The 26,714-nt window shown below is 41.7% G+C and overlaps 1 protein-coding gene across 4 annotated transcripts in view; it reads left to right on the top strand.

Moving 5' to 3' along the window:
• Positions 1–26,714, top strand: part of RMDN2 (regulator of microtubule dynamics 2) — a 115,832-nt gene that overhangs the window by 44,546 nt on the left and 44,572 nt on the right. Inside the window, exons 11-12 of one of the 4 annotated variants that reach the window (XM_072856585.1) lie at positions 920–1,019; positions 2,857–3,687. The exons of 1 other annotated variant lie outside the window; for it this stretch is intronic. In XM_072856585.1, the coding sequence (XP_072712686.1) occupies positions 920–997 (78 nt within the window). In that variant the 3' untranslated portion in view covers positions 998–1,019; positions 2,857–3,687. Of the gene's footprint in view, positions 1–919; positions 1,020–2,856; positions 3,688–26,714 lie in introns of those variants that run through there. 2 more of the 4 variants (XM_072856584.1, XM_072856587.1) reach the window with 2 other exon arrangements.

Below are 26,714 nucleotides of genomic sequence, written 5' to 3'. Positions count from 1 at the left end.
TCCCTCTCTTCCCTTGTTCAGTCCCTGGCCTCCCACGTCTTTTTTTCCTGTGCATATCCCCTGTGGATGATGAAACATAAAAGAAAAGCAACCAAATAGGAAGATTGGAAAATACAGTCACTGACCCTGTAATTTGAATACCTTTTGTGTAGCAGTTTGCAGAACATTTTGAACTCATATTCAACTCTGAAAACGATATGAGAAGTGTTTAATAAATGTAAGCCTTGACAGCAGAAAGTCAAGGTTGAAAATGGCTGTGTATTCAGTCAGCGCTGAACTAAGCCTCAGGGTGAACAAATGGGACTGATGCAAATATACTGCATTCCTCCTTCGACTTGCACCTCTTCCTCTGCCTCTTGCACTCTAGAGGGAGATCAAGGCCTGCCCGTCTTAAAGGGAAAAAAAAAAAGCTGACCTGATTGTTCATTTTTAGAAAGCCACAGACCCAGAAATCAGTGAGGAAGAGAGTTGGCCAAATGCAGGATTTATGGCTTTGTCTTCCCATTAACAGTCAAGCTTTGGGCATTAATGAAGTTTTCATCCTTAAAACTGGAGACTGGTTCACTGAACAGTGTTGTGGCTTCTCTCTCCTTTTAGCGTGACACACCTCTTGGTCTGGAAGGACTCTATCCAAAGGTGACATGATAGTTCCCTTCACTGACTATTCTCAGCTTTGTTTTTAATGCCGTTACTGATTTTTTTAATGCTTTAGCCATCTGAGTTGTTATTATTGACTGGAAGCCGCTGGCTCAATTAACGCAGCCCATTATGTAGTTTCCAACAATAGTAATTCGTGCTTTTACTGATGTAGTCTTGTTTAGAACTGGCAACCCAGAGGTAGGACACTTTGCACGTTTGCAGTTTCTTCTCCAGCTAGTTCTTAGAACAATCATGGATTTGTTTCATTCTTTTTCCTAAGCCCAGAGGAAGATTCAGGAAAGATTGCCTAATATTTTTGGGACCTTTGCAACTCGTTAAAGCTCATTGTCCAATATAATCCTTTGCTTCTAAGGAGAGAGGTAACTATACAAAGTTGCTTGGAGATACATTTTTAAAATGCTGTATCATGCAAAGTGAGTAAAGAATCCCATCAACCCATGAAATGCTGAACACCATTCAGATATGAGAAAACCTGCATCTTTGTCATTTTCAGCTTAGAAAAGTGTGAAAAGAGTAGGACCAGATATAGTGAAAGAAAAGAGTGTATTTTCCCTGAATTAATCAACATATTGATGCAAATTTTGAGTTTTCCAGTTTTTCTTGAAAGCCATGGCTGGTGCTCCAGGCAGCCTGTAGTGACGTGGAGTTTAAGGGGTGCTGAATTCAGTGTGACATTTCCTTCTGTTAAGAGTACTTTGGCAAGAGCTTACTGGCTTTGCAGTGTGTGCCTTTTAAGGCCTCTGATAAATGATTAGGCAGATAGTTTAGCCTATTGTTGCCAGTGGGAGCAAGGCAGCGACTCCAAGAGAAGTGTCCAGCTAATGTATTAATGCCTTAATACAGACCAATAATATAATATAGTTTGACATATCTGGCATATGGTTTCTATCACCTCAATATTCTTCTCTATTCCTCCATGACATTATAGACAACTAACCAAAATAAAGAGAAGCAGGAATTTCTTCACCCGTAAAATGTATTTTAAAATGTCCTGTATTTTGTTCCAGCTCCTTGGTTGATTGGATAATGAAGTGATCCTGAAATTCAGTGATTGCTTCACTGTCTGTCTGCAGTATTTTCTTTCAGAATTGCCTGTGGCATTATCTGGGAAAGAAATACTGGTCTCTGTCATTAGAAATACTTGCACAAAATTTGTGATGTGCAAGTGCTTTTGGCTTGCACTGCTTAGCACACGTGGGTGCATGTATTGGGTGTTTGGACCCTTACCAGCCTGCAGGTATGAGGTGCTGACTTTTTAGAAATGTGATTTTAAACCAAGGTGCATTTTGCAAGCTAGAAGTTTTGCAATGGCAAGTAAAGCAAGTGGATTATATCCAGGAGACATTTAAAAAACAAGTAGAGTAATGGATTTTTTTGTACTGTGGTTACATGTTCACCCTGTTCTGAACAGGTTATACACAGAATAACCAAAACGTAAGTCACTGGTTACCTGTGAAAGAGTCTGTGGGCTGGGTTTTTTTAAAGCCCCGTGCAAACTGTGCACTTACACATCAGCCTAAAAGGAGCCTTTCCCTTCTGTCCTAGGAGGCATAATACAGTGTTGGCTGTGAGCATAGCAGATTCCTTGCCTCTTGCTCCCCATTGGCTCTGCTCTGCATGAGCCCAGTAGCGTAGGCAGAGCCCACCAACACCAGTATGGAAGATACTGAGGGTGTAGTCAGTCCATGGTGGTTATTACAGGTAGGTATGGCTGTGTGCACTGAAACCACAATCTAACCTATGTCATTAATTACATTTCCCAATGTTTTCTTGTTAATTGCATAATAAATCATTAGCAAATGTCACAGAAATATCTTTAGAAAAACTGCACACAGTCGGGTTGCAAGCTTAGGTAAAGTATAAGGCAAGGTAGTACTTTATGCAAAGTACACCAATAAAAGTTATGGCCTAAGCTGAAAGGCTTACTGGTCTGCTGAGAAGGCTGTTTGTGGCTAACATTTTAAGTGCTTTAACAGAGCTGTAAAGGGAGGGCTGCCATCTGGCTCTTGTTTTCACTTCAAACTTTATTTTTGCAGTCACTGATAAATTAACTTACTAGGCAGTCTTGTACATTCTGTGGCGGTTACAGTTGTGTGTTATGTCTGTTGTTATTAAAGAAATGTGGATAGGCACGTATTAGGCCAATGAAGGGATTTATCCTATCTAAGTTGATGCATGATTGTCTGTTTCTTTCAGGATAAAGAGGCCCAGAAAGACTTAGAGGCTTTACTTCTCACACTGAAGCTGTGATACTACACACTTTTTAACTCTTCACGCTGTGATAAAATTGCAAAACTAAAATGAGAATCTATAGTGACTGGGAACTGCGGGTGAATTCCAGCTTAGTCAATGGGAAAACTGTCATGGATTTTAGCTGGCTTGGATCATAGCCTTTAAGCATCTGGTGATTATGATATGAAAATGATGCATTCATTTTTGATTATTTTAAATCTTGTACTGCAGTTTAATTTTAGGTTGCTGACACTGTGAGTCTCAGTCTCTGAAGTCCACTGCTGGCAATGGACATACTGGGGGTTAGAATGCAAAATGCATAAATCTCACTCTTTGAAAGATTAATCAACTAGTATGTGATGCCACACATAGTATTGTGTGTAGCAAAAACAAACAAACAAAATATTTCTATAGTAAATTATATTTGTATCAACTAATTTACACAGATGCGTACAAAAGAAAATAATGAATGTTTATGTTTACACGTTTCTTTACTCTTATAAAATTAGAATCTTGTTCAAGTTAAAGCTTTTGCCTCCACAAAGCTGTTTTTGCTTTAAACCTACTGTTGGTTTTACATGGAAATGTGAAAACTTTATAAATTAAATATTAAAGTTATATTTTATTTGTAACATCAAGTACAATATTAAAAATCAGACCAATGAAATTAAGTGTTTTAGATTAATCTGTTACAGCTGTGGTGTTTAATGCATTTGTTATAGGACCTCCATCAAGTTTGTGAATCTTGGCTCTTTCTCTTTGAACAGTTGCCTAGCATGGTGGCATCAGTGTGTCTTCAGAGAACCTAGTCCAGCATGTGACCATCACTAACCTTTTATATCATCTATATAACATAACCTGTACATAAAACCAGACCAATTAAAGACCTACTACTTCTGTCTGAGTGTGTAGGACAGCAATGTTTTCAATAACATGTAACAGGTAGGGAAAGAATTTTGGTCACCAACGGACTAATCCAGAATTCACCAAAGTCCATAGAAAAATAAAGGCCAGTTTTCACTGGCTTTTAATTCAGGGTCTTAATCTAGATGCGGGGAGTGTATCTGGAAGAAGTAAGCATTTCTGTTAAAGGAAATACAACTGGATAAGGACAACTGTGTGTTCCCTTGACCTATTTGATGTGTAAGACAACATGGACTGGTTATGGCTAATACAAGGAGGACTCATATGGCACCAATATATTGAACTAGTGATTGGGGCTTTAATTTTGGACAGATGGGGGGACAGTGAAATTAGCAAGTAGGAACTACCGTCACCGCAACAAAGATCTGAAAATTGGGCAGATGTGAAGGAGTATGTATACATATGACTGAAGTATCTCATAGTAAGAGTGAGCTTTAACTACTAACAACAGAAGGCAGTAGATGCAGTAGACTGGAAGAAGACAAATGTGTAGAGTTACATTTGAATTTAGCCTGACTCCATGACTCCTCATAAAGTACAGAGATTTCTTTTTGTAAAGTAGGGCTGTCCATTTTTTCAAACATTTTCTTTAAAAAAAAGTTTTTAGACATGCAAGCATTACTGTGAGATCTCTGAACAAAATCTGAAAGTTCAGAACTTGTTCTGAACTTCTTGCTGTTATCTTCATGGTTTTAATTTTCCTGAAGATCTTCACAAATTGAAATATGCATTTTACTTGTTTTTAATGTTTGTTCTGAGGGAAAATAGTTCCTATGCCTCTTTTTCAATTCCAGAGTTCTCTTTTTTTTCATACACAATTTCAGAGAAAAGGGGAAATACCATATGAGAGAAATCCTATCAAATAATTCCTCTGTGACAGAATAATTGACTTGTGAGCAGAGAAGCTGCAAAGGTGGCGCGTCTTGATTTTCGTAAGGGGCTTTTGGTAAAGACTGCTTTTGACGTTTTCATAGCCAGTTGCAGGAAGCATAGCTTAAATGGATCTACAAGAGTGATTTGTACTTAGGGTTGTTGTTAGCAATTCACTGTCACCTAGGAGGATGTAATAAGGAGGCCTTTCCTTAGATCAATTTTATGCTAATCGATATACTTTCTAAAATAGATTGGATTATGCAATAGATATTTAATTTACAAGCAATTATTGCTGATAAAGGCTGAAAGTGTTTTGGAGGAATAGATTAGAACAAGAAGTTATTTAAATTAATTGCTGAAATTAGGTGACATAAGTAGGATTCACTTCATTAAGGGCAAGTAGAAAGTATTGAACTGAAGTAAGTAACAGATAGAGGAGACCTGGCCAGTTGTGGTAATTCTGTGGAAAAGGACATGCAGATTCCAGTGAGTGGCAAGCTAATCATGGGTCAATAATGTCATGTTTTTGTGAAAAAGCAAATCTCATATTAGACTGAATAAATAAGCATTGCCCATTAAATTCACATGAAATAACCTTTTACTCTTATTAGGCCTAATAGGGTCTAATGAGGCGTGGGCTGGAATACTATATCCAGTTTTATGCACCACACTTCAAGGAGGTTGGGGGCTAATTGGAAAGAGTCCAGTGGAGAGAGACAAGAAAGATGAGAGTGCTAGGCAACATCATTTTGTGTGTAAAAATTGAAAGAATTTGGTTTGTTTAGTCTGAAGGAGCAACGACTAAAGGAGTAGTCACATTTGTAAAACGCCATTACAGAGAAGACAGTAAAAAAAACCCACCAAACCCTTGTTCTCCAAATCCCCTGTTCATAGGACAAGAAGTAATTGCCTACCTTCAGATTAGGCATTAGGAGAAAATAGTCCTGATGGTAACTTTGCAAAGCCCTGCAATACATTTCCTGAGAACATTATAAAATCATTTACACAAGTTTTAAAGTAGAAGTTAAACAAAGAAGACTGTAAACGTTGGTGATGTGTAAGGCACAGTTCATCTTCTGGCAGAGGCTGGGCTAGGTGACTTCTTAAGATCCCTCCTGGCCTTGCTGTCCCTGGGGACCGCACAACTCCAGCCCCCTGCGAGCCACGGGCGCTCCTGCTGGGTTTCTGCAGTCGGTGGGATGGTGCCTGCACGCACTGACTCCGCGTTTGGGCCCAGACTGCCTCATGAATTTGTACTGTGAAACATTTACCAGCGTGTTTCAAGACTTGAATTTAAAGATGTGCATCGTGGCTGCCCTCGACTATTTATTTATCACACCTGTGGTTTTAATCAACGTTATTACATTTTTTAATGAAGTTCCTGATTTTATAAATGAAATTACTGATCTTTCTTTTCAGCCTTCTGAATTAAGCCTATTCTTCTCTTCTAATTTTTGCTCATTACTAGTCTATGTGTAGAATCACAAAATAACATCTGGGAGAGAAAAGGCTGGTTTTAATTATTCATTCTAAGTTGTCTTTCATAGTTTGGAGACATATTCCTCGCATGGGTAAGGAAATGCTGTTTTATACAGCTAATATATTTTGTGCTTTTTAAATTTTTTACTAGTTAGTGTACATGAGCATTCTCAACTTTTTTGTGTTTCCGCTTTGCTAAATTTTAAAATTGAAGTGTGTGCCCTAAATTGTTCCCTAATTGCTCCTTGGAATAAAGCTTTAGCATTTAGTTCTAGGCCTAGGCTATCTGTTTTCTGTGTCATATCAGCTGGAGAAACAGCGAGCATAGTTCCAGAGGGCCATATGTTTTCTTTTTTGTTTAAAATATCCACAAGCAGACATTCACTTCCGTAGTTTTGTCTCTGTGGAGGAGCTAGAAGTTAACCCTATTAACCCCTGCGGGCCTCTAAGCCATGTGGAGCAGATGGGAGTGCAGGCTACCTGAAGCCATGGTGCCTTGGCTGTGTTGCCCACTACCTCTCTCAGCTCTTCTGCTGGGGCATCTCTTGTTTGGGCTCTGCTCCAGTACATACACTATAAATTCTCCAGGGGAATTTGTCTCTTTACATGTTTGCAAAAGGTGAGTTCAGGGGGCCTTGATCTGGTACTAGGGTGCTTGTGCTTCATTACAGTTAAAATTACTAGTTCTGCCTTTCTGGATAATGGAGAGAATTTTTATTTCTTGTGGTGAAGCTAAGGGCTCTGTCACTGGATCCTGATCCCTTTGGGATTGTCCCCCTGCAACAGCAGGTAATCACAAACTAAGTTACATATTTTTTCTAGCAATTGGCCACTGGCACATTGTGGAAACAGTTCCAGTGATACACTCTCATACTACTTTGTTTAATTGCTGTCTTTCTTTTTGCAGAGTCTTAGGGTGATTTACTCATTTTTATGTAGTAATATCAATACACTGACTTCTGGAATTAATTGGGAAGCTGTCCAACAGTGGTGAGTAGCTGACAATTTATAAAGGAAAGTAACAATTCCTGCATCCAGTTGAATAAAAAAACCCTAAATCCGTGCCTGCAAGCCCGTTATTATAGTAGTAAAAGCCTGAACTAAAAAAACAAACAAAACAACAACAACAACAAAACAATGAAGAAGTGGCTACCAGAGATCCAGCCATGTTCAACCCAAACATATGAGCTTATCTGGATCTACTTATCTTCAGCCATCACTACCTGAACACCTTCCACCTGAAGTTCCTAGAACTGTAGGGAGGTACTGTGGATTCCAGCAAGGTCCATGGGTTTTCTGGAATTTTTCTGGACACCCTGGAGGGTGGTCCTGTGGTGTTTTCTTTCAGTGGGTACAATAGTTATGACGGATGCATTACACCTACTCCAAATCAGAAAATCCTGCTGTAGTGTGACAATTAAAATTGTATTGCAGCATTCATCCAGTGCAAACTCAAGGAATAACTCTGAGTGAAGGGCCAACATTATTGCTTGCTTTTTTTTTCCTTCTGTATGTAAGGTTATATTCTTATTTTCCAGCAGTTTTCCTTCTTACAGACTCTCCCAAGTTCCTTGGAGAAGAAACAAATCAAACTGTCTTGACAATACAAAAAGAAGTAAGCTTTTCTGGCCACATCTATGTTTGTGTAACCCATGCGTGTGTGACGCTGGTAAATGAAGCACTAGAACTAGGAATGTGAAACATTAATAATTTTTTTTTTGAGGAAATATTTTACTCGATTTCATTAAAATGAACAACCAGTCATTCTAGAAGTATCTGTGGGAGCAATGTCCAATGTGAACTTGAATCTGAACAATCTGAACTCTGCTTGGTAGTGCTACTGACCCATGATGTGACTGTGGGGTAAGCTACTTGGCTATGTACCCAAGTTACGCGCGTGTGAACACCATCTATACACTCTTCATATGTCTTGTTTATTAAGATTAATTACGAGCTGGTTTGAATTGCCTACCTGTATGAGCTAAAAAAACTGCCACACAATACTGACTGGGAATATTATAACCTAAACATGTCTTAAGGATATGGGCATGAATGTGGATGTACTTTTTAACCTACCAAACTTAAGTTCAGGTTTCTAATTAATGGATGAAGGTAATCAACATGGCTGATGAAATTTCAGCCCCCAGGTGAGAGAAATGTTCTTGTTTGTTGTTCAGAAAAATGTGGCAAATCAGCCAAGTGGATTCAGCGATTTACTTGTGTTTTCCTAATCTTGGAAGAGGATAATTTATGAAGAAATGAAAAGTAATTTGTAAAGCTCCTGACTGTGGCTCTGGGTTAAGGATTGCTGGTTTTCAGAGTGCTAGGCCAGCTTATATACTGCACTATAAAATCATATATGAAATCTTAAAGCAGTAATAAAATTTACATTTTTCAAAATAAAAGAGCAGAATGCTTTTAAGTGCAGCAAGGGGTTCATACAAAAGCACTGCTTGTTGTATTTGATACACTGTGTGTTGTATTTGATACCACCAGTGTATGGGTATTGGCAGTTTCAAACAAAACAGTGTTCCTGGTGCATTCATCATGAATCCCTGAGCAAGAATTACTAGTGCATGCTGGCACAAAAGACCATAATTGAGTGTGTGACCCTACGGTCATTTGACGTTGTCTTTGTTTTAGAAGTGTTCGTCTTACTAAAGAGTAGCTTCACTCGATTTGTCCCTATAAAACCTACCTGTGACATTTTGGTGCCATTGAGAACATGGCAAAACAGCCTCTGGATATCAGTGAGACCCAGGCTTTGTGCCAGGATGAGATTTTTAAAAGTACCTGCTTGACCTTATGTGACATTTGCTTCTGTGCATCCTGATACTTGGTTCGGCTTGTTCCAGCAGCACGCTGCTTTCAGCCCCTTTTACAGCCATTCCTACATGACCAAACATGTTGATTCAAGAAATGAGAAGGCAGGTCCTTTCAGCTGTCATGGGAGAAACTCAGAACAATAGAGTAGGGGAAAAAAAAGACCAACCAAACAACCAAACAACTGGACCTGGACCTGTATGGTCATTTGAGCAATACTTCTAATTAGTTGACCACAAGACATGATTTCTGTAAAGGGCATTCGTTTATATTCTAGAGGGGGAGTTTTATGACCAGTCTAGCCTATTGCACACCACAGAATTTTTCTCCAGCCTTTATATTATAATATTTATTTCCATCCCCAACTTATTTCCCCATCTGAAAAAATGGGGCTGATAGTGCTTCTTTCACCTCTGCGGATGGTTTGAAGAAAAACATGTCAGGCAGCGAGGCACAGTTCTCTGCAGTGGGGGCCACTGCAGCGTTTGAGTGGACCATCTGCTCGCCACCGAAGCTGGCAGCAACTCCCCCATTGCCAGGGTGGCACTGCAAAATGGGAATGCTGACCTATGGTTTTTCAGAAACTGGTAGAGGCAAGCCAAGGTTCAGCCTAGTGTTAACTGGTTGGAGAACACACACAGCAGTAAGCAGTAAAAGAGGCTTCACCTTTTAGGCCCTTTTTACTCTTTCCATCAGCACCTGAAGAGCTGTCAGTGAAGACGAAACCTTGGGAAGCATTTATGCTGTGTTTCCAGGCTGGTTTGGGACGCGCGGAAAGCCCGTGCAGATACGTTGGTAGATGCACAGCTGCACTTCCAGCCGCGGGAGGGTGTTTGCAAGTGCAGCTGTGAGCGGCCACCCCAGCTGGTGAGCGGCGGCCGGCTGGGGAGCAGCGGGGGGCTGGAGCAGGTCTCCCCACAGCTGCGGGGCCAGCAGCCTAGCGAGGCCGGGGGGGAGGCGGGCACACCTGGCCGAGCAGCGGAGAGAGCGGCCCAGGGTGCCTGGAGCTGGGGTTCAGGTGGGCTCTGGCAGCGGAGAATTGGCAATTTGGTGCACATGGTCAGGTGAAAGCTTCCCAGAGAGCTCGTGAAAGGTGTGGGGTTCACACATCTGGCTGCTTCCCATTTCTGGGGGACGTGTGCTAGGCACTCGGGAGCCGTGTTGCTGCAGGAGTTTGCTGGAAGACAGGTTGAGCCTCTGGCTGCTGCTGGCCTGGAAGCGAAGGAGAGGGTGAGTACGTGCTCTGCGGCGTATCCAGCTTCACACTGCTGCATCTGTATCAGGGAGCGTGTGTGACACGCGATGGGTGCTGTAATGGCGGGTGTTTCACAGGACTGCATGTCTGCTCGTGGCACCTGCCAGTGTTTCGTTAAAAGAGAAAATCTGGAAGCTGTCCCTGGAAAGCTAACCGAAGGTAGACAGGATTTGGTAACTCCTGACGAGGAGGCATGCTAAGTCTTGAGCCTGTAACTACCTGCATGCAAGACTCTCCTCTGTGCAGGGCTTTGACTCCCCTCGGGGCCTGCACCGAGACCTGGGGGGGTGATGCTCCAGAGCCTTCCTCCGTCACCACTGCGTCCTCCTCTGGGGCACTGGTGCATGTGGCAGGTGACAGTGAAATGAAAATGGTTCTTTTCTTCTTTCCTTACTTCAAAAAATGTTTTTGTTCATGTTCACTAACTTAAATTTATATGGAAAAATACAAGGTAGAAAAGACATTTCAAATGCATTACCTATAAACTGCCATTTTCCTGTGGGAAGAGCTTGTTACTGTTAAGCAAACGAGCGCCAAAATTAAGCTCGGACACTAGTGTGACAACATTGCTGTAGCTTGGTTTTGTGAGATATGTTTTAACTGCCAGCATTTTATTCAGTTTCCTCCATAACTCTTACAGCACTTCGTTAAAATCCTCGCTGATGGGCCTTCACGAAAGCCGCGTGGCGGGTGTGAGGCAGTCGGCAGCTGCCGCGGATGAGCGCGGCTCCATCAGCAGTGCTCTGCAAGGGGGGTGGGCGCCGATTCCCAGCAGCTGAGGACTGCTTCGTCGATTGGCAGCCTTCAATGAAAGCTAAGGGGTCTTGTGTTTTTCTTAAACTGTTGGGGGGTTGTTTAATCCTTAAATTTAGACTAGAGAAGGAACTCGAATGAAGTTTTTCTTATACCAAACAGTGAGCAGCAGAACAGAAGCAAATGTTTAGTGTATCTTCAATGGTATCAGGTAAAGGCAAACAGGCTGATTGGGTTCACCTGCACTGCAACACCCTGATTTCTGTGTTGCACTGGATTTACTCAGGTAGGAATGCTATGGATCCTGTCTTATTTTGAATGTCAAATTGTAATTACAGTTGTAATTACACAAATACACAAATTGTATGGGGACACAGTTTCTGTGTTTGTGTGTGTATATACATATAAAAATATTTGTGTGGATATATAGATCCGCAAGTTTAATAGAGGAATTAAAATAGATATGACTTGCTGCATTTTGTAGCTACAATAAGCAACTTGATTACTTTGTGAACCTTTTGAAATTTCTAACCATGTGTGAAGTGAAAACTTGAGAAAGCCTCTGCCTGCACATCCTTTTATATCCTAACTTCTAAGAGCAGAGTCAAAACTGCTTCATGAAAAAGAATTGCCACAGTTCAGCACTTAATTGGGCCTCCCTCTGAGGGGAGACAGGAAAAATATCTGTTGAATACAAGGTATTGCTAGATACCTCGTATGCTGGAGAGGAAATGCCAGGTGATAACCCTACTCAAGACTGCAGGCTCATCTTGATATAGAGCTGTCAGTTCCTATTGGAAGCCCCTTACATGTTCAATTTGGGGCAGGCAGGTGGTAAAGAAAAAGGTAAAAGATGCTGTAAATAAATATATTAGCTTTCATTGCCTTGGCTTCTCGGCCTGTGAGCTTGTGAACTCTAATGGGCTTACTGAGTCAGTAGGAAACAAGTCATAGTCCACCAACCCTGCTCTAAGAGAAATGGTTGTAATTGGTATCCCCAAACCATCATATCTGCTTCTTGGCCATCTGTGGGTGAAGGGGAGAGATGAGTGGGGAGAGCTTTATGTGTCTGGAGTGGGGTTTTGTCTTTTGAGGGTACTTTTTTGTAAGTAAGGATTATGGTTTGCAGAGAAATGCTCAAGGAGGGTTGCTTGCTACCCATCTGTGGTATGTTTCACTTTCTTTGGTTTCCTGCACTCAGTACTCATTCATTGAAAAGTAAAATAACTCCTGTGAGCATGGGAAGGGGAGATAAATTTCAGGCAAGATTGAAGCAATCTTGGATATTAAGTATTAAGAGATTGAAGCACATCCCTGAACAGCTCCTGCTGAAATGCTAATAGCTGGTCCGCTTACCCATATTGCACGGAATCTTTTCCAGTTTTCTTGCCAAAACAAGTGGTATTTTGAGTCATACTCCAAGTGAGGAGAAGTCAAAATGTAACGTTAAACTGGTGAGCTTTAGAGCCAGGATTGCAGGGGCTGTGAAGTGCTTTTTCTGCCAAGCAGACAGGCGGGGCATTCAGCAGGAACCGCAGGCCTGTCAGTAAGTTTGACCTGAGACAATTGGGGCCCCATGGCCAGAAGGGAAGGTGCCCATAAAAGTTAAGTCCTCAGCAGAGCTGTGTACATCTCCAGGACTTCAGTTTCCAAGGGTTTTGGCAAGCTCAGTTTTTCAGTGTTGATCTTGTGTGACTCCTTCTCTCTGGAGTTGGCTTCGATTTTTATTCCGATTCTTCTGACACATGGCAGTCAGAAACGGACAAGTTTGGATCCTCAGTTCAACATTTGCTTTCTGCATTGGTATCTTCATTACTAGGTACAGTCTCCAATACATTTAATGCTTAATGCATACAGTATGTACAACTGAGGGGAGGTAATGCTGCATTTACTGAGTTACTCAATCATCGTCTTACCAAACTACTTCTAATTACTTACCTATTTTGTCAGACGGGGTCCCTTCTCATCTCTAGCATAAGCTTTTGCAACTACATGGAGATCTCTTTTTTTCAGAGTCTTCTAAAGGCTAAAAAAAAAAATATTTCCTGCGCTGGAGACCTGTGAAACTTTCCAGTAGTATTTCACTCAATATAATTATGATAAAATACAGCTGATGTGGAGACTTGGGTACAAAGCAGCCCAATTGCCCAAGTCCACATTTTCTTTTTTCCAGTGACATAATAGATTTCCAGTTGTTATTGACAGATTTCTTAAGGATATATCTCATATTCAGAGACAGGTTGAGTAATTCTTCGTATTGCAGGCATCACAGCAGCCTTAGAGAGATGTGTGGTCTTTCAGCACAGAGGAATTATCTGTTAGATTTTGCAGAATAGTTTAGAAAACTTCTGGTGTGAAAGAACACCCTTCTGAGGATTGCTTTATGCAAAGCCCTTTACGCCAATGTTTGTGTGCCATAAGCATTTGAAGCAATCTTTTTAGACACAGTATTTACCCGATCTCTTTTATTTTGAGAAATATTACATAAGCCTTTTAAAACATTTCTCCCATAGTTGACGCTTGCCACTTGCAAATTGTTCTGCATTCCTCATCCTTCATGTTCTTCTAGGTTTAAAACCAAAAAACAACATAAGCCCTCAACCCAGTCTCTAATGCTGATCTGGAGAGGCATCCAGGTGCCATGGAGTTCAGTAGGGATTTTCCTGATGATTTCAAGTGGAGTGTCCTCAGGTGTGATAGCACGTAGGGTGCCGTAAAATTAACTGTAATTATCTTCTGGGTTTCTGTTGCCACCTGAAAGGATGCGAAGTGACAACAGATTAATGCCCTGGGATAAAGCTAACCAGTGGAAGTGTTCAGAGAACGCTGTTTGTACGTTACAAAAGCCACGGTTTCTAAACTGACTGTAAACGTATGTGATGGGGGGAGTCAATAGCTTTTGTGGCATAGGAAGGAAAACAATGTTTCCACCGCAATGTTATCAGCATGACAATTCAGTAAAGAACTTACAAAAACCATATTAAAACCAGATAGAATACGTGAACTTTGAACTATATTTTTCTTATTAATTAATCCAATTTTTTTTTCTCATGAAGGTAGCTTTAGCATTTCCCTGGTATTAATATGCAAAGAGGCATGTCCATCAATTAAATTTAAATATATATATAAATGCATCATCACTATTCTTCCCATAAACAGAGACCACACGGCAACCTGTAGGTCTATCCTAATAAGCAGATAACCCTGTGAGTACATGTGTGTGGGAAACAGTGATGCTGGGCTGCCACTGAGTTGCCAGCCATGCGGTTCCCTCTCTGACAATGTGCTGCTTTGTGGAAGCTCCATCTGTTGTTTCAGTTGTTGGTGTTCTCGTTAGTCATGTTGGACACAGCAGTGCAAGCATTAAAAAAGAAAGAAATGAGAAACCCTGACGTGTGCTGTGATTTCTGCTTTGAGTCTTGGTGGTTCCCAGCTGCTGTTCGACTGGGACAGAGGGACACTGAGAGTCTCAGCGGTGCCGGGCAGCAGTTGCTGAGGTGCCTGGGGCACAGCATTTGTTCCAAGAACACCACGTTTTGTTGATTCCACAATTAAGTGCTATGGGATTTTAATTTGCTATTTACTCATTTTTCATTTCCTTCGTTTTTGGCATTCAGACCCAATTTTGATGAAAAGATTGCCCCAGGACGTGAACACTTTCCTGGAGCTGAAAGTTGGCTAGCAAAGCACTTTCCTAGAATCTCCTCCTTAACACCCGGCTCTTTCTGTAGGGAAGGGGAGGGCTTGCTGTGGGGGCTGTGGCTCGAATTGTGCATACAGGTTTCATGGTAACAGGAATCCCCTGCAAGAGCTTTGGCAAGGGGCTTGACCGTGTTGATATGGTGGTGTTACTGTCGTGGTTTAACCCCAGCCGGCAACTAAGGACCACGCAGCCGCTTGCTCACTCCCCCGTGGTGGGAGAGGGGAGAGAATCAGAAGAGTAAAAGTGAGAAAACCCATGGGTTGAGATAAAGACAGTTTAATAGGGAAAGCAAAAGCCGTGCACGCAAGCAAAGCAAAACAAGGAATTCCTTCACTCCTTCCCATGGGCAGGCAGGTGTTCAGCCATCTCCAGGAAAGCAGGGCTGTATCATGTGTAACTGTTATTCGGGAAGACAAACGCCATCCCTCCAAATGTCCCCCCCTTCCTTCCTTCTTCTCCCAGCCTTACATGCTGAGCATGACATCATCTGGTATGGGAGGGGTCAGCTGTCCCAGCTGTGTCCCCTCCCAACTTCTTGTGCGCCCCCAGCCTACTCGCTGGTGGGGTGGGGTGAGAAGCAGAAAAGGCCTTGACTCTGTGTAAGCACTGCTCAGCAGTAACGAAAACATCCCTGTGTTATCCACACTGTTTCCAGCACAAATCCAAACCATAGCCCCATACTAGCTACTATGAAAAAAATTAACTCTATCCCAGCCAAAACCAACACAGTTACTCTTAGCTCTTCTGTTTCTAGGTTGGGGAGTGAAATTCGTGAGCCTGCTTGTGACCCCAGCTCCTGCAATGAACAGGGAAAATTAAGACATCTCACAGTGTAGCAGCAAGGTGCGTTTTCCCAGGGGTCTGCAGCTTTCCCTGCTAAAATGCCTAAGGTAGCATGTATGTCTGCATCCTGTGATGTTTTCTCAGTCCATAATCTAACCCTGGCAATGAGCCCATTTACTGGAGAAACTGATATATCCACCATTAGGAAATGAAGAGACTTGTCTGCCCCTAAGCGTCACCGTTGCCCCTGGCTTAGGTGTACGAGTGCCACCCTGATTTGTTTTATGTGTTTGCTTTTCGTCCGATGTTACCAGTAGTTTTTAATTTAAGGGCTTGTATTTAACTGTTGGTGACTGTGGGTTGGTCCCAAACAAGGTCTAAAATCACCTTGTGGTTGGGCATTGGCCACAGCATTATTTACTGTTTCCTGAAATGCAAGGGAGGAACAATGCAAACATGCATCTGTGTGGAAGATGTTTGGCAATGTAATGTTTTTCTAGGATAACTCCTTATTGTTGAATAATTATTGCCAGGGCTATGTCCAAATTCTTTCCTCTTCCTCCTGCAAAAATATGAAACTTAACTACAGTACTTGTATCTCTTTACATGAAAACGTTCACAGAAAGATTATGGGCAGGTTGTTAGGTCTTGTTTGTTTTGTTTTTTGTTTTTTTTTTTTCTTAACAAGTGCTGGAGAATAAGTAACTTGGTAATATAAGTAACTGTGTCCAGATTTTTGAGTTACATGGGAATTAGGTGCCTAAATGGCTTCTAGGGGATATGGTATTGAAAACTTGAGAACTCCACCCTGAGTTGGAGCAGAAAAATATTGGAAGCATCTGATATTTGTTGTGCTTGAACATAATTCTGAAGTTTTGTCCTGCTAATATAATCCATCTTCAGTTAATATAAGGACCAGCTGAACCTCCTTGCTAACAAATACCCTTTCTCTACTCCCAGAAAACTTAGGCTTATTTGCAAACATTCAGAACTAAGGAAACTTCAAGTGACCTGCTTCTGTAGAATTAAAGTATCTGTGTGACTTGTTCTGTGAGAGCACTGTTCAGTTCCATTGCAGCAGTAGGCTGCTTGCTAAGATCTGTGTGTCTTTTTCCAAACAGCTATAGACATAGATGTAGATACCAAGTTCGTGTTCCCAGCTTTTCTAGACATTTACTCTTTAGATACAAATGCTGAAAGAGCCTAGAGTCTGGTGTCACTGCAGCCAAGTGGCCCGTCTACTCTCGCTTGGTTTCTCTGTCAGCGCAGGATAGCTCTAGATAGCGCAAGCAATTCATCATAGGTGTTGATAGCAATACAGGGGTTTTTTATTAAATTCGAGGTACCATGCTACCTGTGAAACTACATTTTATATTCTGTCATGACCAAGCCTGTAGCTGGAGAGTGAAAAGGAGAGGAATTTGCTAACTAGGATGCAAATTGAAGCTTTCTAGGGGCTTAAACAGTTTACATGATACACCATTTTAATTGGTGTAAGCCCTTCCAGAAGGAGGCAGAAGGGGATTTACTGAGCTTGGAAGTAATTAAAATCATGCTGAAACTTTCCTAACAGGTGCTAAATGTGACATAGTGTGTGGTCTCCCTGAACAGCATGGGCTTTCCCTATAAATGGGAAAGTGCAACATCAGATGTTTCAATGCATGCACATGGATAAACAATGCTTTTATGGTGTATTAAGAACAGTTTGGTTTATGGCTCTTTAGGTGCATCTTAAAATCTTGTTCTATGATGACTTTAGCAGAGCTGTCCAATTTCCAAGATGTGCTTCTAAAGCAGGATGAGGGTTGTACATGTTTTTTATTAACTATATTACAACCTAAAAATAAACCAAGTTGTAGACAGCTGACAGCAATATGGACCCTCAATGTGTTTCATTAAAAATAATAATAATTCTCGGGGGCATGGAGGCAGACATCAAGCTCTTTTTGTCTCCTGGAAGCCCCTTTGCTTGTCTGGGGGAGGAAAGTAACCTGACAGTCTTTGAAATTTACTGATATTCATCAAGATCACTGGACTTTGAATGGAGCTGTAGTTAATTATAAACTTTAACCCCATGTTTTAGTTTGTTCTTGGACAAAATAAGTGGCTTTGTTGTGCCTTGCAGGCTACTGGCAGAGAAACTTTCTGGTAGTGTGTATAAAAGGATCCTGGGGTTGTATGTCAAAACTTGACAACTGCAAGTGCAGACTTATAATGAGGGTGGTCTAATTTTTTAGGCCAGCATAGGGATGTGGTGATTCTCTCTAATTTGTTATTTAATCATGTCGGAATGCCTTTGTGAAGAATGGACCCAAACTGACTTGGGAGTTAAAGTTTCAATAGGGAAATTCATCGGACCTCTGCAGGAGTGCAAGCTAATTACTGAGCACAGGTTGAGGGCCAGTCCCTTGAAAGAAGCATTATAAAAATATCTAGCCTGGCCAGAGCTAGACAAATGAAGAAATATTCTACAAGAACACTGGGCCTTTTTTTAATCTTTAGTATGTAAGCCTACGCTACTACTGAAACCTATTTCCCCAAGAGTCCTATTTCACTGAAGTCTGTCTTTTCTAATAGTACTGCTATTTAGCAGTCAAAACTAAAAAGGCAATAAACCACATGCATTTAAGCTGACAACATGTTGTACCTCCTAATAAATTTGGAGACAATTTCCGTGGCACAGTTTAATAAAACTTGTTTTGGTGGACATCCGTAAACAAATGTTTTTCTGTATTGGATAGAAAAAAGCCTCTACAAAATCTGAAGTACAGTTTTGATACCTCTTTTCGATAAGTCAACAAAATGTTTCTGGACTCTGGGAAAGGAAGCCTTCTGCAAATGATTTTGACCAATAACTGAGCAAGGATGCAAGAGCAAGGAAAAAAAACCCACAAACCAAGCACTGGAAAGAAAAAGGTAGAGTTCTAATTTCTAGCTGTTTTTGAAGTGCTGTTCAGTGGCCTGAATTCCCCTGTTCAGATTTGGATTGACATAAATTTTAATTTGTTTCCTATCTTTAAAATGTAATTTTCAGTATGCGGTAAATTAAAAAATATGCAGTAAAATTTAATGGTCAGATAGGGACTGAGGTGTTTGCAAACACGTTGCTCTACAGCTTTTCCTCTCTTAAATCCTCACTACAAAGTTTGACTGAAGACATGCCATGCATTTACCATCTTTGTCTTGATATTTGGAAACATATGAGAACAGATGACAGTACTTTGTAAGGAATTTCTTTTTAAATACTGGGGGGAAAGCTTAGATTCTTTGATTTATCACCATTAAAATAAACACAGACTTCTGTGCTAAAAATCAGTGAGCAAACAGGGTGCTGTTAATTACCCATGTCTTAAATTGCATGGCTACTTCACTTACTGCTATAGGTGAGGTTGCTGCATGTAGTGTTTAATTGTTACTTCAGGTCTCAAAGGTGCTGTGGTGCTATTTAGAACTTTAAAAGGATTAAAACCTTTGAAAGATGTGGGGCTTTTCACCAATGGGTCACACCTGTGTACACTGGTCCCGGTGGTTCAGGAGTGGTTCTTTGTTAGAGCCTTGCTTGTGAAGCATCCTGGACCAACCCTGCTCCTGCAGGCGAGCAAACGCCTCGTTCCTGAAGTCAAGTGGAGAATGCCCCCCCTCTTTGCTTGTGCTGGCCCAGGTCTTCAGGGAGAGCCGGCAGTACACGCGGTTCCTGCTAGTTCAGAAAACAGAAACATCTGGGGAAGACATGAATGACTTACTGGCTCGGTTCAGCAGCAGGAAAGCCTGAGACAGATCATTCTGGGCAGATAGATCCTCTCCATTATGTGCTGAAGTAGGGAGAAAATGCACATAAAATTGCATAAAATCCAGCTTAAAACAGCAAGAGATGGGGAGTAATGGCTGTCTTGTATGGCCTTTCCCTCTTCCTGCCTCTGGGGATGCTTCCTAAGGGAAGGTGAAGACGGGAAGGCTTTTCTCATCCAGTGGGCGTGCTGAGGAAAAGCACTTCCCGGGGACAGCAGTGGGTTTCCCAGGGTAATGCCCACATAGGTTTAACTTCAAGAGGAAAGAAAAGTGAACCAGTGATGAACATTATTTGCTATGTGTTTACTGTAAAAAATCTAAAGGAAAAAGCCTATAGTGTGGTGGGTAGTTATTGTTATTGTGAGGGTAGAATGACTAGACCAGCTCCAGGTGGCCCTGCTTGAGCAGGGGCTTGGACCAGACGACCTCCAGAGGTCCCTTCCCATCTCAACCAGCCTGTGATTCTGTGACATCAGGTAGTTAAATGGAGTTAGATTCTGCAACATGGCCTGGTTAAATCAGTGTGGCTTATTTCCTCAGTCCCTAGGGAAACGCGTCCCACCAGGGTAAGCGTATTGTTTTTTCTAATCTGACTGCACCACTGAAGATGTTCTGTAGGTTAACAGGCCTGTTTCTAAGCAGGGCAGACCTAAATATCTGTGTCTCACATATGGTGAATAGTACGGGAGGGACACGGCACGTCAGTAACCTAAATGGTGGGTGTTCAGAATAACCAGGCTGTCTATGCTCTCTAGTCAGTGGAGATAAAAGGGCAGATGGGACGAATTGCCCTCTGCAGGGACGTGTGTGTGTCTTCATCCGTTATAACCTGTGGTCCCTATGGTACCCTGGGGAGCTATTGTACCTGGGGATGGGGCAAATTAGCACTAGCAGCTGCTCGCATTCTTTTTCCTCATTTTCATTCTCCTCCACGTGATGAAACATTTCTTTCTATTTTCTCTGGCCTGTTATTTTAACATTTCTCCTCCTCTGCTGTGTTCTCCTTCTCACTTCTCAACTGCCCCAATTTTCCATATATGTATTCCTCCATATATACAGAATCTTCTTTGCTGTTGAGCCTGAAGAACTACTGCTTATATTAGCATATGATCAAACCTCACTGGATTTCCCCAAAAGGCAGGAAGGTGCTTATTTAGAAAAACAAAAATAAATACATATGACTTGAGTTCAGTGAAATGACTGACTAGAATTCTTTTGCCAGATGAAGTTGTGTGTATTTCAGGGAAATATTTGAAGACAAGAGAGGGATGACATCCTCAGGGAGGAACTTGTTCTTAATTACATGAAGACCTTGACTGTATACGAACGTAAGGATGCAGGAAGCCCTGCTAACTTGATCTTTGCTAGGGAAACGCTACGGTCTAATCGGGATATGGTTTGAGGGCTATAAAGAGAGCTAAAGAGGTCCAGTAACTTCATTAACTGACTTTTCATAAACCCTAGAAGAAAGCACCTGTTCTCTGGAGAGCAAAAGGTATCTTTAGTATCCAGTCCTTGTGTATCTGTTCTGCTTTCACAATTTCAGCCATTCAGACAATTGATGGAGCACCTATTTATTCCAAGAACTTCCCTAAAGGTTTCTGTTCTGCGGTACAGTTTTATGGTTTTATGCCCAATGAAAACTACTGTATGCGCTTAACTCTGGGAACAGGCTAGAGCTGTTTACTCAAGCAGAAAAGTATTGTCTTAGGGTAAGAGATAGCTTGTGAAGATAGGAAAGGAATCTTCCTGGCTTTCAGTAAGACATGAAGATATTTGAAACAGCGTTGCATAGTGAATACATTATCAGCCAAATGCTTTGAATTCTGGCTCTGATGATGACTTCAAGGAAATTAGTACCTTATCCTTGAAATGCAGAGGACAATTTTGTCACTGTGCTGTAGATCCGTGTGCACAGATGCTGAGTATCTTAGTCCTAATGCCAGCAGGAGTAGGCTTTTTTCGTACAAGGTTTCAGTTCAAGTATAATGTCACGGGAGGATCTGCCTTGTAATTCTCTGGGGAACCTTCTTAAGTTAAATATTTATCTAAAGCAGATTTTTTTTTCTCCCCTCCTGTATGGGAATTCATCCTTGTTTAATTTTATTACACATTTCCTGTGGTGTTTCTTACCAAAGCCCGTTGGCTGATCTGCTCTCAGGGCACGGTGGCACAAGTGCTTGTCACATACTAGGAAGATGCAGGCTTGGCAGGATGTTAGGCACCTGAGAGAAAGAATGCTCATCCAGGGAAAGCTGGTGGAAAACACTTCCCTTTTGTTCCTGTGCCACCTGGAAGGGTTGCCCAGAAAGCTTCCCTCCAGGGCACATTGTTCTGGAGTGTAGGTACAGCTCTTCCCCGCTTCTGCCAGAAACAGAAAGATGAACATAGTTATGTCTTGGAACAAGTTGCAGCACGACACCGTGTCCCAGCAGCTATGTACATGAATGAAGGGAAGGAAAAGGAGTTTTGTTACAATGAGACAAAGGTTCATTTAGGAATCTCATTTTTCATTAGGGTAATTATTGTGAAGTCTGAGTTTAATTTCTGGTGGCACTTTTTTTTTTCCTTGAATTATTTACATTTCCTGAACCACAAAAGATAACAGCTTCACAATTTATGATTTTTCTCTGTAGAGTGAAGAAGTATAATTAAAAATAAGATATACAGTAGAATTAAATTTTCAAACTGCAGCTTGGAAGTTTTTCACAGAGTACAAAGCATAAAAGAAGCATGGAGTAGTGTTTCATGCTGTTCTGCAGATGACTGCAAATCACACTTGCTTTGTGAAGTCAAAATTTGTCTTAGATCTTGCTTTCTTACTGGGAACAAGGGTATCTCACACCACATCTCCGCTTCAGTTATCATGAGTAGTGTAGTCCAAATAAGTGGAAGGTGTTCTGTTATTCTTAGCACAGAAAACATGATTACATGAAATCCCATTTGTTGTCATGAGAGGATTAGAAGCCTGTTTCTGCATGATAACTGTTTTGCTCTTACCAGAGCTCAGGCTGTGAGAAGGGAGATTGTGAAAATAGTCTACTCTTGTAGAACTGTCCTTGCCAACAAAAGGTGATCCGTCACGGAAAATATACCAATAATATCAGAGGATAAAAGCAGTTCTGGAGCATCCTGCAATATACATGCCATTCTTTCCCTAGGCAATATTGAGGAACCCTAGATACAACTGAAGACATAACTGTATAGCATGGGAATAGCCAATTCTGATACAAACCTCTCCCGGCTCAGCTTGCTCAAATAAATGACACTGACCTGCTCTGAACAGATCCTCTAGACCAGCAGGGTTTTTGTCTGGTGTACTGCCCGCTCCTTCCACCGCTCTGTCTCAATATTGAGAGGAAAATTTCCCCAAAAGGTGTTTAGACTGGTGCAGCTGGGCTGCCTTTTCCTCCCTGTTGTCCCCGGGCGCTGGGGATGCTGAGGTGAGGGGGAGAACGACAGGCTCTCCGTGGCTTTCTGTTGTAGACAAGTTTTGTTTTCAAATCCTGCAGCCTGTATGGCACAGCCCGATCCATCGTGTTTAGTTCCTCAGCTCTCGTTTCCACGTTTGCTGCCTCCCAAATCTATTACTTGAGTTAACAGGCAGTGGGGAGTTAGTATTTGGACATCCTTTGTTTGTCCAAAGTTTTCAGGAAAATAATCATTTATCTTTAGCTTGGTGTGAAGGTAAGGTTTGATCCAGGTGCTCTCAGTTTGATGTTCCCTGCTGTTGATGTGAGTGAACCTCTTTAATACCATGTGGATTCTTATCACCTGAATCCTGACACACTGTGTGTACAAGCAATGTGAAAACATCACCTCTCTTTTCCCAGAAATCAGAGACCCTGTGCACAGTTCCTCCCTAGCTGGAATCTTCCTGTACTTCAGAAATGTATTTTCCTCTGCTAGCTCCCAGCCACTCCAGCAAATGACTCCTATGTAGCTCTGCAGTTGATTTATGCACCTTTAGTAAGTCCCCTGAGTCTTCACCCCCCTTCCCCCTCCACACATTTGCAGCTGAAATACCTCAGCATCCTGTATCTTCTGACTTAACTGTATTGATGGGTCAGTGTCCCCAGACATCCAGCACAGATAAAGAGTGTAGGGAATTGAGAGACTCTGGTTTGGCTTGGTTAGCTCTAGCTTTGTGCTTTCAGGCTGGAGCAAGATCTGCTCCAAGTATTGAAGGACTGGGCAACACTAACAAAACAAAGAATTTTTTGGTTAGTGGAGTTGTCTGAAAAGTTGGCAAAAAGCCCCAAAGGAAGGGCTATCAAAGCATCAACTAGAGCCATCTTAAATGCTCCAGGCTCCTTGTGCTTAACACTGAGCTTGTTTTCACCTGACAATTAAGTGAGTTGGCCTGGTCTGAGTACAGGTGACTGGAACATGAAAAAGCTCAGCTGCAAAAATGCAGGGTGGTAAACAGCAAAGAAGTTGTTGAAACTTGAATCACTGTATCTGTGTTGCACTGTATACCAACATAACGGCACTGGTCAGAATCTAGCCCTTTTCTTCACCCACGAAAAAGCCAGATCCACTTTCAGTGTTATCCCAAGTTGAATTTGTTGCGTGGGAAAATGAGAGTTCTGAGTAAAATTTAACCAAGCTAAAAATGCAGCAAAGGCAAATGTTAGCTGTTCACTTTCCATGGCTAATTCCTCAACTTTTCTCAGGTAAAATGTAAGCTCCCCGTTGCCCAGTCTCTGGTTGCTCTGCCTGGATGATCTGAACCGATTTCCTACAGACAGACCTATGCATCAGTCCCTGCCACTCACAAAAACATACCGGGTCTGATGCAAAACTAGTTGGAACTCGTTGTTGTGAATTTGCATTTAGTTACATTGTGCCACGACTATGCTGGTACTGATAGCTGTTGCACAGATCCTGGACTGACACCCCCCCCGCCCCCCCTTTCTAGCAGTGGTTGTTTCTCAACTTCTGATGAGTTTTGTTCCTTATTGTTATATTATTCTTATTTATTTCAGCAGCTCTGAACTGACTCCTGCTGAAGCCAGCAAGTTTAACTATTAGCTTCACAAGGAATGTAATGGTGCACTTGAATAGTATAAACATACTCCATATCAACTCTGCTAGCTCAGCCTACTTGCTTCTCCTCCTTCTTATGTAGTGGGGTGGTCTGACAACTACTGGTTTTCCGGGAAACGTATGCTTGTCCCAAGTTCTCCCTGTGCTTCCTGTTTTATGGTTTTAGGGTTTTTTTTGTTGTTTTGGTGGTTTGGTTTTTTTTCTAATCCCTTATCTGAACTAGAAAGAAAGATGTCACTAAAATTCTGGGACATGAACTAAGTGTGTGCATGTGCACATAGACAGAGAAAGCAAGCGTGAGATGACATGTGGCTTTCCTGACCTATTGAAATCACTACAACCTGAGCATGAAGATTTTTAAAGGAAAAATCTTGTCTTGAATACAGCTGCTTCTTTGTGCTTTATTTCATTAAGAAAGAGCAACATGTATTTGTCTAGTATTGCTATGGTGACATCCAGTCACAAGTTGGTGAGGGAGGCAGTGACAGTGCAAACACAAAATCTCATGAGATGTGCATGACTTAGATGTGACTTTGCCTAGTTTTGAAACTGGTAGCTTTTCTAACAACTGCTCCAATGAAACAGATGGAAAACGGAAATACAGAATTTAAAAAAAAAAAATCAAGCCAATTTGCTGAGTTGATCTTATTCTGTTTCCTTAACAGTTGGTACTGGCTTACAGTGGGCAAACAGAAACTTTTGGTTCCCTACCCAACTGCTTTAAATACTATTTGTAGTGATCTCCAAGCGTCTCTCCAAGAATGCTTTCTTCATGCCAACTTGGGGCTGCATCAGCACTGCATCTTTTGGCACTAAGGTAGCAGCAGGTCTTGCTATAAAAATGTGCCTGTCAACACTGAAGAGGGAGTCTAGACTTCAACCGTAGACAGCTGGTAAAGGAGACAAATACCTAGAAATTAATGGGAAGCAGGGACAGTGTGGCAGCATCTGTATGAAGTTGCTCTTGGCTTTTACCCAGGGAGGTCACCTGCTCTGTATCTTCGTTGTGGCCCACTGGTCAGCCCTGGCCACGTATGCACTGCATGGCGTTTCTCTGGACACTACACCTACTCCACAGGTCCTCAGCTACTTCTAGGGGGTCTTTGTAAGTCGTCTTCAACTTGTGCTCCTTCTGATTTCACCAACTCAGCCTGTACTTAGAATCCTGCCCCTTTAGGGAGAAACTCCTGCTGAAAATATCCCAAATCAGGAGGGAACTGCTGCTAGTCAGTCCGCCTAGCCCTCTGTCCCACCCAGCTTCTGTTCCACTTCCCTGGGGTTAGGGAAAATGTGAAGGTCTTTTCTAAGACGGCTCTGAAGTAAGCAGGCATGTGTAGCAGACTGGGGAAAGGAAGACGGGAGTCGGGGGGAAGAGAGCTGCTGCATCATGAAGAAATGTTTTATATGTGCAGTAACGGTCACCCTTCACCACAGGATTGCCTTGATTTTGTGAGAGGTTGCTCTGCAAGGGTCTGTTAAGGCTTGTTTGGCCCCGAGGGCAGTATGGATCCCCACCACTAGAGTATATAGATACCCCGAGTATATAGATGCCAGCACTAAATATAGGTGGGAAAAAGAGAAAGGAAAACCAGTCTGTGGGCTTGAAATAAGGGGAGGTGGGAAGTGAACTGAAACGCCAGAGGGAAGAACATAGTATAGGAGATTGCGCAGGCTGAGGAGAGATTAACAGGTATTAGAAGAACGCCAAAGACATGAGAGAATTCAGATCGATGCTGAGATGAGCAGCAGGGAATGTTCTTAGCAAGGAGCATGAGGAAGTTGAACACAGATGGCAAGGTTGAATAAGCAAGCAGACCTGAGAAGCTGTTAAGGGCAGGATGGAGAAAAATCTCAAAATCCAGAAATGGAAAGCAGGTGAAAAGTATATGAACAAATATCTGAAATAATAATAGTTTCCAAATCAGAAATAATAATTTTGTTTATCTTGATGTTAGAAAGCCATACATAAACTAAACAAAGGCAGTGTACAAATGATTTTATTTAGTATTTTGGTAACACAATGATACATCTCAAAATTACCATAAAAGTTAGCTCGCTGAACAACTGTGTACATTCTAAATGGGTGCTACTAAATTTGAGCAACTTCACAGATTATACAAGGCATTATTTGACCAACAGCTATACAGTGTGTGACGCCCTGACAGACATGAGCAGTGTGAATGGGCGCTGCATTAGTAGCCAATGCATAGTTAAAGCTTTTGGAAGAGTACAAAATTGCAAAAGAAGTTTTTATTAAAATATGAGCTGGTGATCCTTGCATTAGAACAACTACTCAGTTGTAGGTTACATCCTTTATATTTTTTTTAATAACAATACTTACAAAGGTACAAGGAAAATTGTCTTGCTAGCATTTGATCTAATGTAGATCTC

This window comes from Ciconia boyciana, chromosome 3, assembly GCF_034638445.1.
Source record: "Ciconia boyciana chromosome 3, ASM3463844v1, whole genome shotgun sequence".
Classification (NCBI taxonomy): Eukaryota; Metazoa; Chordata; class Aves; order Ciconiiformes; family Ciconiidae; genus Ciconia; species Ciconia boyciana.
This window is presented reverse-complemented; position numbering and strand designations above follow the sequence as displayed.